Raw genomic sequence first — 13,774 nt, 5'->3', positions numbered from 1 at the left:
TCCAACTCCTCAGGTTGCTAACTGTTATTGGGATACAGTTCCTGAAGGCACAGATTTTCATTAATGTACAAGTTCCTCAGGCACTGATTCTGACTGGGATCCAGTTCCTTAGACAGTGACACTATTGTCAGTGCAGTTATATAGATAAATGAGGTGGTTTTATATGGACACATGGTTTTACAGTATATGGATTCTCAGAGGAGCAGAGCTCCACAGGCTACAGAGTCATAGGCAGCAGGCATGGTAGTGTAGCGGTTAGCGTACCGTTATTACAGTGCCAGCAACACAGGTTCAATTCCGGCCACTGTCAGTAAGGAGTCTGTACGTTCTCCCTGTGTCTGCGTGGTTTTCCTCCGGGTGCTCTAGTTTCCTCTCACATTCCAAAAAAGACGTATGTGTTAGGAAGTTGTGGGCATGCTATGTTGGCGCCAGAAGTGTGGAGACACTTACAACTGCCCCCAGAACATTCTACGCAAAAGATGCACTTCACTGTGTGTTTCAATGTACATGTGACTAATAAATCTTAAAATCATATAGCATAGAAACAGGCCTTTCAACCCATCACGTCCATGCCAACCATTGTACTTATCTATGCTAATCCCATTTACCCAGATTAGAGCCATAGCCTCATATGCCCTGTTCCTCGGGTGGAGAACAGTTCTACTGATGCTACCTCTCTCTATCAGACAGGCTTTATGGATTCTGGAGACCCTAGGACAGAGATTGGGAAACACTGAACCTAATGAATAAATGGGTTCATACTGCTGCATGAGGCTCTGCGGAAGTAGCAGTGGGGCAAACCTATCCTTCAAAATAGATGAATATTGTGTAAGGCATCCTAGTCAATGCTGATCCCTCATTCAACAAATCATTTGGTGATTATCATATTGTAGGAACTTGAAGTGCACAGATTATTCCCACATTTCCTCCATTACATCAATGACTAACTTCAAAGGCATTATTTTGGCTGTAAATGATTGTTCTGTCCTATGGTCATGAAATTCCCTGCATAAATGCAAGTTTCACTCTTTCAGTTTAAAGTAAAAAAATGCTCAATTCTTCCCCTTCAACCACATCCTGTACATTTGCAGATAATGTCCAACAAAATAAAGGGTGGTACAGTGGTGCAGTTGTTAGATCATCGAACATTACAGCACAGCACAGGCCCTTCGGCCCACAATCTTGTGCTGACATTTTATCCTGCTCTAAGATCTATCTAACCCTTCCCTCCCACATAACCACCCATTTCTCTATCATTCATGTGTCTATCTAAGAGTCTCTTAAACCTCTGCCGGCAGTTCGTTCTACGCACCCACCACTCTCTGTGTAAAAAACTTGCCTGACATCCCCACTATACCTTCCTCCAATCACCTTAAAATTGTGCCCCCACATGTGAGCCATTTTTGCCCTGGGAAAAAGTCTCTGACTGTCCACTCGATCTATGCCTCTTATCATCTTGTACACCTCTGTCAAGTCACCTCTCATCCTCCTTCTTTCCAAAGGGAAAAGCCCTAGCTCACTCAACCTATCCTCATAAGACATGCTCTCCAATCCAGGCAGCATCCTGGTAAATCTCCTCTGCACCCTCTCTAAAGCTTCCACATCCTTCCTATAATGAGGCAACCAGAACTGAACACTGCTTCCCAGCTCCAGCGACCCAGGTTCAATCCTGACCTCAGGTGCTGTCTGTGGGGAGTTTGCACAATATTCCATGACCATGTGGGTTTCCCCTGGGTGCTCTGGTTTCCTCTCTCATTCCAAAAACATGTGGGTTGGTAGGTTAATTGGCTGCTATAAATTATCCCTGGTATGTGGGTGAGTGGTAGAATCTGGGATGAGTTGATGAGAATGTTGAGAGAATGAGAAGTGGGATTGAAGTAGGATTAGTATAAATGGGTAATTGTTGGTCAGCACATTCTTGGTGGGCTGAAGGGCCTGTTTCTGGGCTGCATGACACTATGACTCTAAAAGCAGATCCTGACTCATAGCAAAAGAGTACACAACAAGTGATGCAACATTCAAAGAAGGCACAGCCCACTAGGTGCCTGTATGACTAGCAGGCTGGTTTAATACTTTTTTAATATTTTCTTTCCAAATACAGAATACCTTTCATTGCTTCACACCAACATTCACACCACACCCAACGACCTTTTCTCCTAATTGTGTAGAATCCACAATAGAGGAAAAGGCCCTTTGGCCTAAAAGATTCCTGTTGGAGTTTGAGCTCTACATAAGGCTCGTGCTTCATCTCTTCCGTTCAGCATGAAGCTCGTGCTTCATCTCTTCTGTTCAGCATGAAGCTCGTGCTTCATCTCTTCCGTTCAGCATGAAGCTCGTGCTTCATCTCTTCCGTTCAGCATGAAGCTCGTGCTTCATCTCTTCCGTTCAGCATGAAGCTCGTGCTTCATCTCTTCCGTTCAGCATGAAGCTCGTGCTTCATCTCTTCCGTTCAGCATGAAGCTCGTGCTTCATCTCTTCCGTTCAGCATGATTTTCTATTCCTTTCTCCCTCAGGTGTTTATCCAGATTCCTTTAATTGTGATTTGCCTTTGACCACTCCCTTTGGGAATTCCACATTCTCATTGCTGTCTGGGGAAAGAGATTTCTTCTAAATTCCTTAATTTATTAATAATTATCTTATAATCTTTGCTCCTGGTTCTGGACAACACACAAAGAAACATCTGCTCTACAGCTACCCCATCAAACCTTTCAAAATGTTAAATAAGCCTATTCAGTGGCACTGAGATGCACAGACCCGGGTCCTAGTCAATGCTATTAATTTGAACTGGATTAATGCTTTACCTGCTGTTACTGGCCTCAATAGTATTAGGCTAAGAAGGAGTTAAATTGGCTAGGTTACTGCCTCAAAGAGCATGTGGGCAGATGTTACCTGAAGACAGAGTCAAGAGTTCAGAAAGCCTCAGAGAATAATAGGGTGGTAAAATGGTACTATGGCACCCTTATCAATGGATCTTTACTGTACAGAAAATGAACTAGGAATTATCTTTAAACCAAGTAAAAGGACATCTACACATCAGCAAAGCAGACACTGACCACAGTGCACTGGGGAAGGAAAGGTTACTGATTGACATTGTGAGGGAACTGAATAACATTTTTAGATACATAGACAGTAATACAGGGAGCTAGCAGAGAAGTGATTCAACTTCAGTGGGTTCTGAGGTGACCAATGAGACCAATGTGGGAAACACAGACTCTTAGAGACATAGAGTCAGATAATAATACAGCATCTTCTATAGATGGAGCAGGTGATGCCTGACAGGGTAGGTGGAGCGATGCATTCCTTCCTCTGTTGACGCTGGGCTTCTGGAGGCTTCTGGAGGCTTCTGATGCATGGACTTGAGGTCCTCAATAACATTCCCAAATCTCCTTCTCCATCTTCAGCAATCATGGGCCAGAGATTCCCAGGAATCAGTGTAGATGTGGTATTTTTTTTCAAGATGGATTTGAGCACATCCTTGAATTTTTTCCTCTGTCTAATTGGCAATCTTTTCCAAAAACAGAGCTCTGAACAGAAGATGTTTCAGGAATCTAGTGTTAAGGATGCAAACAATGTGGTCTGCCCAATAGCTGACTGAGTATAACTGAGGGCAGCACGGTAGTGCAGCGGTTAGCGTAACACTATTACAGTACCAGCAACCTGAGTACAATTCCCGCCGCTGTCTGTATGGAGTTTGTATGTTCTCCCCGTGTCTGCGTGAGTTTCTTCCAGTTTCCTCCCACATTGCAGATGTACAGGTTAGGAGTTGTGGGCATGTTATGTTGGTGCTGGAAGAGCAGTGACACCTGCGGGCTGCCCCCAGCACATTCTCAGTAATGCAAAAAGGCTCATTTCAATGTGTATTTTGATGTACAGTGATGTTTTGGCACAGACTAGAAGGGCCAAATGGCCTGTTTTCTGTGCTGTAGTTTTCTATGGTTCTATGGTTCTTATCTTAAGGCCTCAATTTTTGGCTACAAGAGGCACAGGAAGAAATAAGCTAATGATTTGCTGCTTTATAATGACCACCTGGTGACACTTTGAATGGGAGGCGCCCTCCACTATAAGCTCCAGTTCTAGCTTACAAAACTGAATAGATTAATAGGCAACATAGACAGACAATAGATGGATGGGGAAAGTGGGGTGCAGATAGGGGGATGGATAGTCACACAGAAAGCTAAATAATTAAACTGAAAATAGTAAGTCAGTAGCTAGGTAGGCAGGTGTACAAACATGTACAGTAAGATAAGTAGTGAAACAAGTAATCTGAAAGGTAATCACGACAAATCATCTGATAAACAACTTTTATAAATAATCATAACTGGTAACTGATAATGTGAAGCAGATTATCTGGTAATTCAGGCATCATGATTTGGTGGCTAGTATAACAAATAATAGTCATAGAGTAATAAAGCACAGAAAAAGGCCCTTTGGCCCAACATGTCCATGCTGACCAAGGTGCGTTCCTGAGCTAGTATCATTTGCCTGCATTTGGCCCATGTGCCTCTAAACCTTTCCAATCTATGAACCTGTCCAAATGTCTTTTAAAAGTTGCAAGTGTACCCACCTCTCCAACTTCCTCTGGCAACTCGAGAAAGCTGCCTCTGTGAAAAACTTGCCTCTCAGGTCCCCTTTAAATCTTTCCCCTTACACCTTAAACCTGTGCCTTCTGGTTTTAGACTCCCCTACCCTGGGAAAAAGACTGTGTCCATCCACCTTACCTATGCCCTTTATGATTTTATATACCTCTATAAGGTCACTCCTCAGGCTCCTTCACTCCAGGGAAAATAGTCCCAGGCTATCCAGTTTCTCCTTATAACTCAAGCGCTCTAGTGTCAGCAACATCCTTGTGAACCTTTTCTGCACCCTCTCTAGCTTAGTGACATCCTTCCAATACTATAAATAAAGACTTGCATTGATATAACAACTTTGATTAGAGCCCACAACTTGCAAATCAAACCATTACTTTTGAAGTGTAGGCACTGCTAGGCAATGCAGCAGCCAATTTACAGACAGCAAGCTCTTACAAATGGGAATACAATACTTTTCAGATTCTTTATCGTGATAATGACTGATTAATAAATACTGTCTGTGCACATTTGGTAGCCAACCTCCAAGTTGCTGTTCACTTATTCCTGAGGTGGACAAGGCAATGGGCCTTATCCTGAACATCTGCAAAATAATGTGCCCCCACTGTAAAGCAAAGCATCCCTGACAGCAGAGGTCAATGATTAGACCCTTGAAAACCTGGCTCACTTTCCACATCTCTGGAGCCACTTCTCAGTGAAGGCAAGCACTGATGAAATTCACCATAACCTTTAGTGTGCTAGCCTTGGGCTATCTGGGCAAAAAAGTTCAAAGATCAGGACTTCAAACCCAGCATAAAGCTCTCAGTCCACTGACAGCAGTGATTTGCACTCTCTTGTACACTTCCAAGGCATAGATCACCTGCAGCAGGTCAAAATATGGGTAAGATACCACCAAGATTGTATCTGAAAAGTCTTCCAAATCCACTGGCAGGTTAGGTAAAACAATGCCAACATCTCCTCCGAGCTAACATACTCAGCACTAACACTATTTCATTCAGTTAGCTCTGCCCAGGACTGCAAGAAGCTGCAGAGAGTTGTGGACACAGTCCAGCGCATCACGGACACCAGCCTCCCCTCCTTGGACTCTGTCTTTACCTCTCATTGTCTTGGTGTAGCAACCTGAATAATCAAAGACCCCACACACCCGGGACATTCTCTCTTCTCTCCTCTTCCATCGGGTAGAAGATACAGGAGCCTGAGGGCAGGTACCACCAGGATCAAGGACAGCTTCTACCCCACTGTGATAAGACTATTGAACTGTTCCCTTATACAATGAGATGGACTATGACCTCACATCACTTGTTGTGACCTTGCACCTTATTGCACTGCACTTTCTCTGTAGTTGTGACACTTTACTCTGTACTGTTACTGCTTTTACCTGTACTACATCAATGCACTTTGTACTAACTCAAAGTAACTGTACTGTGTAATGAATAGACCTGTACGATCGGTTTGTAAAACAAGCTTTTCACTGTACCTCGGTACAAGTGACAATAATAAACCAATACCAATACCAATTTGGGCAGGGCATGTTGTTCACATGCCCAACTTCAGCCTCTCTACTCTGAGCTCTGTCACTGTGAGATTACCAGCTGAACAGAGGAAATGATTCAGATGTTCTCAGAGCCTCCCAGAAGAGGTGTAACATCCCCACCGAGTAGTAGGAATCCCTGGCCAATGATCGCTCAATAAGGGGACAAAGCAGTCAGGATGAGATTGAGAATCTTGAGCATCTTTATCAGAAGCATGCAGAAGCACTATGAAAATAGTAGAGGAAGCGAACTACCTCCCAGACCATCAACCCACCCATTTCAACAAATATCTCCTGCTCCATTTGTGGGATAATCAGTGGATCCTGCATCCACCTCATCATTGAACAAAATCCTTGAAACTAATGGACTGCCTAAGAACATAGAACAGTACAGCACAGTACGGGCCCTTCAGCCCACGATGTTGTACAGACCTACATAAACCTTATCCACATTCAATCTATCCCCCTCTCTACTTCACCTCCCTAACCCTCTACTTTTCTTTCATGCATATGCCTATCTAATCATCTCTTAAATGACCCTATTGTATCTGCCCCTACCACCACCCCCAGCAAAAAGGTGGTCCTAGGACATCAGGATAACTCTCTTGCTCATCTTTGAAATATCTTCTACACCCACCTGAGAGAACAGAAGGGGTCTTAGTCTGATAACACATCTAAAAGGTACCTTCAAGGGTGCAGCACTCCCTCAGCTCTGTATCATTAGCTTTGTAATCCAATGTGGGGCTCAGACACATAGCCTTTCATCTTAGAGGTGAGAACCTACAAGAGTCATAGTGATACGGCATGGAAACAGGCTCTTTGAGGCCTGTTCATTGACTGAACTATGGACTACATATGTAGTTCATAACATGACGATAACCTAATGGACAATTATATAACCTGCAGCTGTGAAACAGGCCATTCAGCCCAATCGGGTGCATGTCTCTGTTGTGTTCTACCTGAGGCTCCTGACATTTTGCTTTATCTAACCCTCAAAGATAAAAAACCCTCAGACACATCTTTCTATTTCTTTCTCCCTTGTGTTCATCCAGCTTTCCCTTAATTGCATCACATCTTTGCTCTTTACCTCAACCGCTCACTGTAGGGGCAAGTTTTACATTCCTGCTCCTCACTCAGAGAAGAACTTTTGTTTGAATTCCCCATTGGATTTATGAGGATTGTCTTATATTTGTGATCTCTAGTTTTGGTCTCCTGCACGTGAAAATATCTCTATTTCTGATTTATCATATAGATTCAAGATGCATTTCAGACAAAGGAACATTGGCTTATTCAATCTTTTCCAACAGATATAACCTCTTGTTCTGGAACCATTCCAGCAAATAATCTTGCACCTTTTCCATAACCCTGCATCCTCTTTTCTAAAAAGAATGCCAGAAATGTTACAACACTCAGTGTGGGTAACCAAGGTTCTATACCTTAAACAAAAGTCCTAGTTTTTATTTTTCAATTTCACCCTTACAGGAACAAAACCAGGTCATGTTTGCTCCATTCTGCGGCCTCATTAACACACAAATCTACTTTTAGTGATAATCTGATGAACAAACAATTCAACGGAAAATCTGATCAGCAGATAAAACGAATTCCTTTCATGGTGGTTTAGATCTGTTGAGATGCGCTGGAGTTGGTGGGCTCCCGCTCTGCACACTGCTTCCAGCAAGGAGACGCGGACAGCAGCGGAGCGGAGCGACTCTGATAACCTGCGGGAAACTGCACTCAGTTCACAGGCCGTCTGCGGCTTTCATTTCCCTAGTTGTTCCAGCCTGCCAGTGGCAGCTGTAGAAGCTCCGGGAACTTAGCTTTAACTTCTCCGGATTCCCGTTCATTCATTCAAACTTTAAACAAATCGACATTCCTTCAATCCCACGCTAAACTTGTGTTTTACCCCTGAACGTTGCCATTAAAAGCTCACAACAAAGCTCACCCAATGCCTTCACAAAACCCAGCAACAACATTAATAAATGAAGCTTTGCATTAAGCAGACAGGAGGAGACTGTGCTTAAAGTACTGGGAGTTTCCAGGAAGAGATGCTGTGCTCCCCTCCATGGGCTCCTGAGCGGTGACCTCGGCGTCGGAGCTACAGGGACCTCTGGTATCAAAAATCGACCCAGGAACAGAGGAAGGGGTCACGGATAACCGGGAGAGAGAACGGGACTCGGGGCTCAGAGAAGGAGCCGGATACCGAGGGGGTGGAGGCTGATCACCGGGAAACGAGAGTCGGACACCGGGAGAAGGAGCTCGGCTCCGGGAGAGGGTGTGGGCAAGGGGAGGCAGGCTCCGGGAGACAGAAGGCGCGGGCACCGTGAGCGCGAACCAGGGGCTCAGGACCGAAGCGAAAGCGGGGACCGGGGCTCGGTACCGGGACAAAAAAAAGGAGACCGGGGTAACGCAGCAACACTAGCAAAGTATCAACAGCAGAGACGTAGCAAGTTGCATTTTAACTGGCAATGAATTAACAAAAGACACGGTGACTGCTCTGAAACTGGGGTACACGCCGGCGAATCTTACCGTGAACATCAACCTCTTCCCTTCTCCCCGAACACCATACGATGAAAATTCGGGGGAATTTCTCTCTCGCCTCCCTTCTCTCTCTCTCTCTCTCTCTGGCTGGCTTGTTTCTGTGTTAAAAGCAGATTGGGATCTGTTGCAGAATAAGAGAGAGAGAGAGACAGAAAACCAATAATCAGTCTCTAAATAACACAGGGAGGCGATGGAGGAAAAAAACAGAATTATGCCCCTGGGCTGTTACACAGCCCCCGGGTAGGGACTGGGCTCCGATTAAATCGCTCTCTGGCTCATTTCGAAATATTTTTCTCTCCTACCGAACTGATGCGAAACAGTCTCTTCAGAGCCTTCGGTGATGGGATTATTCTTTTTTTTTGCTCCTTTCTGTTGCTAACGGTTCAATTTCTCAGTCCCCGGTTCTATGCCCTCCTCCACCCGGGATAACGGTTTTAATCAGATGTTCTGTCACATCTCTTAATACATTTGGCAACCCCCTCCCACTCCCCGTCCCCAAAAAATAGAGCTGATTTTAATCATTGTCATTCCTTCTGATGTAATCTTCCCCCAGGCATTTTCAACCAGGCATAAATTTTCAGTTCTGAGGAAAATAAGTAACACAGAACACGTTTGCTGCGATCTTTACCCAGCCTGATTAACAGAAATATTGGGGGACTTGTTGATGAAAAGGTGCCGGGTAGGATTCTATCTGCATTTTTAAATAGATGCATGTGTGTATGTAAGTGTATGTTTCTGCATTTTCCTAATGTCTCCAATGCCAAATTTCCTGCCGGCCATTAAATCCCAATGACGTGAATCCCCATGCATTCTTCCATTGTAAAAAGCGCCCTCGCAACTTGCCTCTGGCGTAAAGCGCCATTTCAATTATAGCTCCGTGTCTGGCACTAACATTTCTCAGGGAGCTCCGCCGGCGATTGGCCTCAATTGCTTTTGTTTCTTTACAAACTACATATAAATATTTTCTTGTCCCCTCTCTCTTTATTTTTATAGATTGTTATAAATAAGGTTTCATATTTTGCTCGTCTTAAATTTTTATTTGACAAAAGAACTTTCCCTCCCACTCTCTGCAGTTCATTGCAATAACTTTGCATTCGAAGTAATGAGATTGCAATTTGTTTATTTTTACAATAAGCCTTCCACTCTCGCTGAAGCTGGTTTTGCAAAGGTTGCCATGCTACTTGACGGAATAATGTCGATCCCACCTCTTTCTCGGCGGGTATTGTGAAGAAGTGGAAGGAGTTGTTCTGGAGTCGTGCTCCACAGTTACCTGCAGCTCAAATTCCTGTACTTTCTTTTACCCTCTTTTTTTATGTTTTAAAAATTGATCTTTGGCGCCAACTAGCTACACTTTTATGGAAGTGTGACTTTTAACTGGGATGTTTAGGTTCAACAATATTCAGCGCCACAAAACATATTTGCAGGTGTGCAACCTAAGAAAATCCTAAAATTGACATACTATCCGAAGTTTTCTGAGATTCATCCAACGTCACAATTAAAAGGGAGACTTGGAATAAAGCAGGAACGTCTGGACATAGCTTTTCTACTTTATGTCAGATTCCCAACGTGTAGAATCTTGCTTAAGGAGATCTGGGCTGAACTAAGTGAATCCATCATCAGCTAAGTTGTTGGCAATGTAAAAGTTAAAAACAAATTTCATCTGGTTACTATCCGTACTTTAAAATATTCATTCTCACAATGTGACCATCACTTGTTAAATCCAGTATTTACTGCCCGTTCCCAGTTATGCTTAAAAGATGATGGGAAGCTGCCTTCTTGAACCACTGGTATCATCTGGAAATAACTGAATGTCTTGCCATGTTGTGCGTTTCCTTTTTCTCCCTGGGCAGGTCTTTGGGGTCGAGAATGACTGGCTTCCACTCCAATTCTATGGGTTCTAGAGTGGCTGATGAGGCCACAAGTGCAGGGCAGGTGGATAGTTCTGGAGGTGGTGTGCTCACAGTAAATAGTGGGTGGTTGCCTTCATTAGCCAAGGCACATAATATCAAATGATTATAAAAGATTGATTGGATCACAGCTGGAATAGTGTGTGCTGTTCTGGTCACTGCATTATAGAAAGGTTATGATTGCAGTGGAGAAGGTCCAGAGGAGATTCCCCAGGATGTTGCCTGGGATGGAGTGTTTCAGTTATGAGGAGAGATTGGAGAGGCTGCATTTGTTTTCCTTGGAGCAGCAGAAGCTGAGAGGATTTGGGGGGGCGGGGGGAGTGGTTGGAAACAGAACCTGATATTACAAGAGGCATAGATAGGGTGGATACTACGAAATCTTACCCCGTCCAGGGGTGTCTAATACCAAAGGCCATAGGTTTGTGAGGAGAGGGGATCTCAATTCTTTCACCCAGAGGGTGGTTGGAATGTGGAATGTTCTGTCTGAGAGATGGTGGAGGCAGGTACTTTCCTAACATTTAATAAGCATCATCAAAGCAAAGTAGCCCACGGACCAAGTTCTGGTAAGTGGGATTAATATTGATAAGATGATGATCAGCATAGACACAGTGGGCTGAAGGGCCTGCTTCTGAGCTGTATAACTCTATGGAAACAAACTTAAGTGAGAATCCAAATTTGAGAAGGATGCTTCACAATCCATCTCAATTGATGAGTCAAAAGCTTTCATGATATAAAAAAAAGACAGTATAGGTTGCTGCTCTCTGCATCTCTCTTGAAATGAACACACAGAGAAGATCATGTCTACTATGCTTCTAAATGGACAGAATCCACACTGCATGGATTCCAGGGGTGCAACTGGTCAGCAATTTGGGAGGACATGGTTGAGGGGAGCCCTGGAACTGATTTTCTCTGTGGCAACCAGTTGCAGGACCCCTTTAGAGTTACTAAATTAGATCTATCTCCTTTCTTGAAGATGGTTACAATTACACTGTCTCTAAGGTTCCATGGCATGTTCTCATCTTCCTGGATAAGGAAGATGAGACTGTACGTCTCCACCAAGATTGATGAATCTCCACCAAGATTCAGAACTTTATCAGGGATATTACCTGCTTCCAAAGCCTTGTTTATTAGTTGCCATTTGGCCCTTTTGATCTCTTGGAGTGGTAAGGCTGCTCCAGACAGTTTGCTATAAGATGGAGTCAAAGATACTGATTAATAGATTCATAGAGTTATACACATGGAAACCAAACCTTCAGCACAACTCATTCATACCATTGAAGGTGCCTATCCAAGCCAATCCCACTTGTGTGCATTTGGTCCATATCCCTCTACACCTTGCCTATCCATGTACCTGTCCAAATGTCTTCTTAATGCTGTAGTTGGATCACCTAATCCAGCAGCTCATTTCATATACCAACCTGCCTCTCAGATCCCCTTTAAATCTTTCCCCCCTTGCCTTAAACCTATGCCCTCTAGTTTTAGACTCCCCTGCATAAAAGGTTGGGACTTTCTACCCTATGTATGCCCTCATAATTTTATGAACTTCTATAAGGTCCCCCTCAGCCTCCTTCACTCCAAAGAAAGCCCCAGCCTATCCAATCTCTCCTTATAACTCAGGCCCTCCAATCCCGGCAACAGTCCTGTGAATCTTTTCTGCACCCTTTCTAACTTAGTTGCTCCTTCCTAGAGTGTGGCAACCAGAACTGCACACAGTAGTCCAAGTGCAGCGTAACCAGTGATTTGTACAACTGTAACATGGCACCCCAATTCTTACACTCAGTGTCTCGGCCAATGAAGGCAAACATACCATAAGCCTTCTTAACAACCCTGTCTACCTGTGTCGCCACTTTAGGGGAACTATGTACTTGTACCCCAAAGTCTTGCTGTTTAATAGCACTCTCTAAATGGCAGGCAAGTATGTCCATCCTGGTTTAACTTCACAAAATGCATCACTTCATGCTCGTCTGAGTTAAATTCCATCTGTCATTCCTTTGCCCATTTTCCCAGTTGATCTGGATCCCATTGTAACCTTGGACGACCTTCTTCACTGTCCACCACACCATCAATTTTGGTGTTGCCCACACACTGACTAATCATGCCACCTGCATCCTCACCCAAGTCATTATGATGTACGTGATATATAGGCTCGTTGTCTGTTAGGGATCTTCCTGGTCCTCCTGAGTTACCCTGGCATCTCAGACAACTTATTATCCCTCATTATCAGTGACTGGGTTTCCCTGAAATCCATCATAATGAACTCCTGTAAAACTTTTGGCTTCTTTACCTATCAAACTCATAAAGGACAGAGTCAAAGTTGAGGTGCTCTTTAAAGATGTTTTTTTAAGTGGGCAATGCTTGTCTGTCCTGGATCCCAGGGCCACCACAGACCCACTCTTTCCAAGGAGGATTAGGAAGATCCCTACCAGACCATAAGCCTTGCGTAGCATGGGTGCTGATGGATTCCTATGCATGCACCCATTTATGTGTATGTGCGTTAACGTCCATGCAGCAGAGCCTAGTTTCCAGTCAGGAGACCACAGATGTTGAAATCTGGACCAATCTGCTGGAGGGACTCCTGCAACTATGGATCAAGACCTCACTCTGTCAAACTGTGTGGTGGCTGATGTGCAATGGTTACCCCTTGTTAAAGTAAGTTGCACATGGGCAACTTCCACCTCTCAATATGAAATTCAGGACCTTCATGGACAGCAACAGATCTGAATGTCATTCCACTAACACAGCAAGAGAACCCAAACACTCTGACACTGATACAACCGCCTTTCGTGAGACACGATGGGTAGAAATGGCCAGCTTAAAAAAACAAAGTAGTGTGTACCCTTTCTTCTAAGGGTAAATCAGAAGAGACAAGACACAAGAAAATAGGAGCAGGAGTAGATCACCAGGCCCCTCAGACCATTCAATATGATCATGGCTGATCAAGGCTGGCCTCAACTCCTCTTCTGTGCCATTTTCCCATAACACTCAATTCCTCAATCATTCAAATATTTATCTATCTTCACCTTAAGTATATCTAATGATTTGTGCCCCCCCCCCACTCTCTGGGGCAGAGGATTCCAGAGATTCACCACCCTCAGAGAAGAAATTTCTCTGCAGCTCAGTTTTGAACAACCAGCCCCTCAATTTGTATCTATATCTCTTTGTGACTTGAATATTTTTTGCCATTTAAAAAAAATGACCGAGTCTGGTGCCTC

At 44.0% G+C, this 13,774-nt stretch overlaps 1 protein-coding gene across 1 annotated transcript in view; it reads right to left on the bottom strand.

Moving 5' to 3' along the window:
• LOC127577291 (BTB/POZ domain-containing protein kctd15) overlaps positions 1-9,179 on the bottom strand; it is a 47,259-nt gene extending 38,080 nt beyond the window's left edge. Inside the window, exons 1-2 of the mRNA XM_052028369.1 lie at positions 8,958-9,179; positions 8,644-8,776 (exon numbers count right to left, since the gene is read on the bottom strand). Coding sequence (XP_051884329.1) covers positions 8,644-8,652 — 9 coding nt within the window. The 5' untranslated portion in view covers positions 8,653-8,776; positions 8,958-9,179. The remainder of the gene's footprint in view (positions 1-8,643; positions 8,777-8,957) is intronic.
• Between the last annotated feature and the right edge of the window lie 4,595 nt (positions 9,180-13,774).

This window comes from Pristis pectinata, chromosome 13 (assembly GCF_009764475.1).
Source record: "Pristis pectinata isolate sPriPec2 chromosome 13, sPriPec2.1.pri, whole genome shotgun sequence".
NCBI lineage: Eukaryota > Metazoa > Chordata > Chondrichthyes > Rhinopristiformes > Pristidae > Pristis > Pristis pectinata.
The sequence above is the reverse complement of the archived record's forward strand: the minus strand, read 5'-3'. Positions and strand labels throughout refer to the sequence as shown.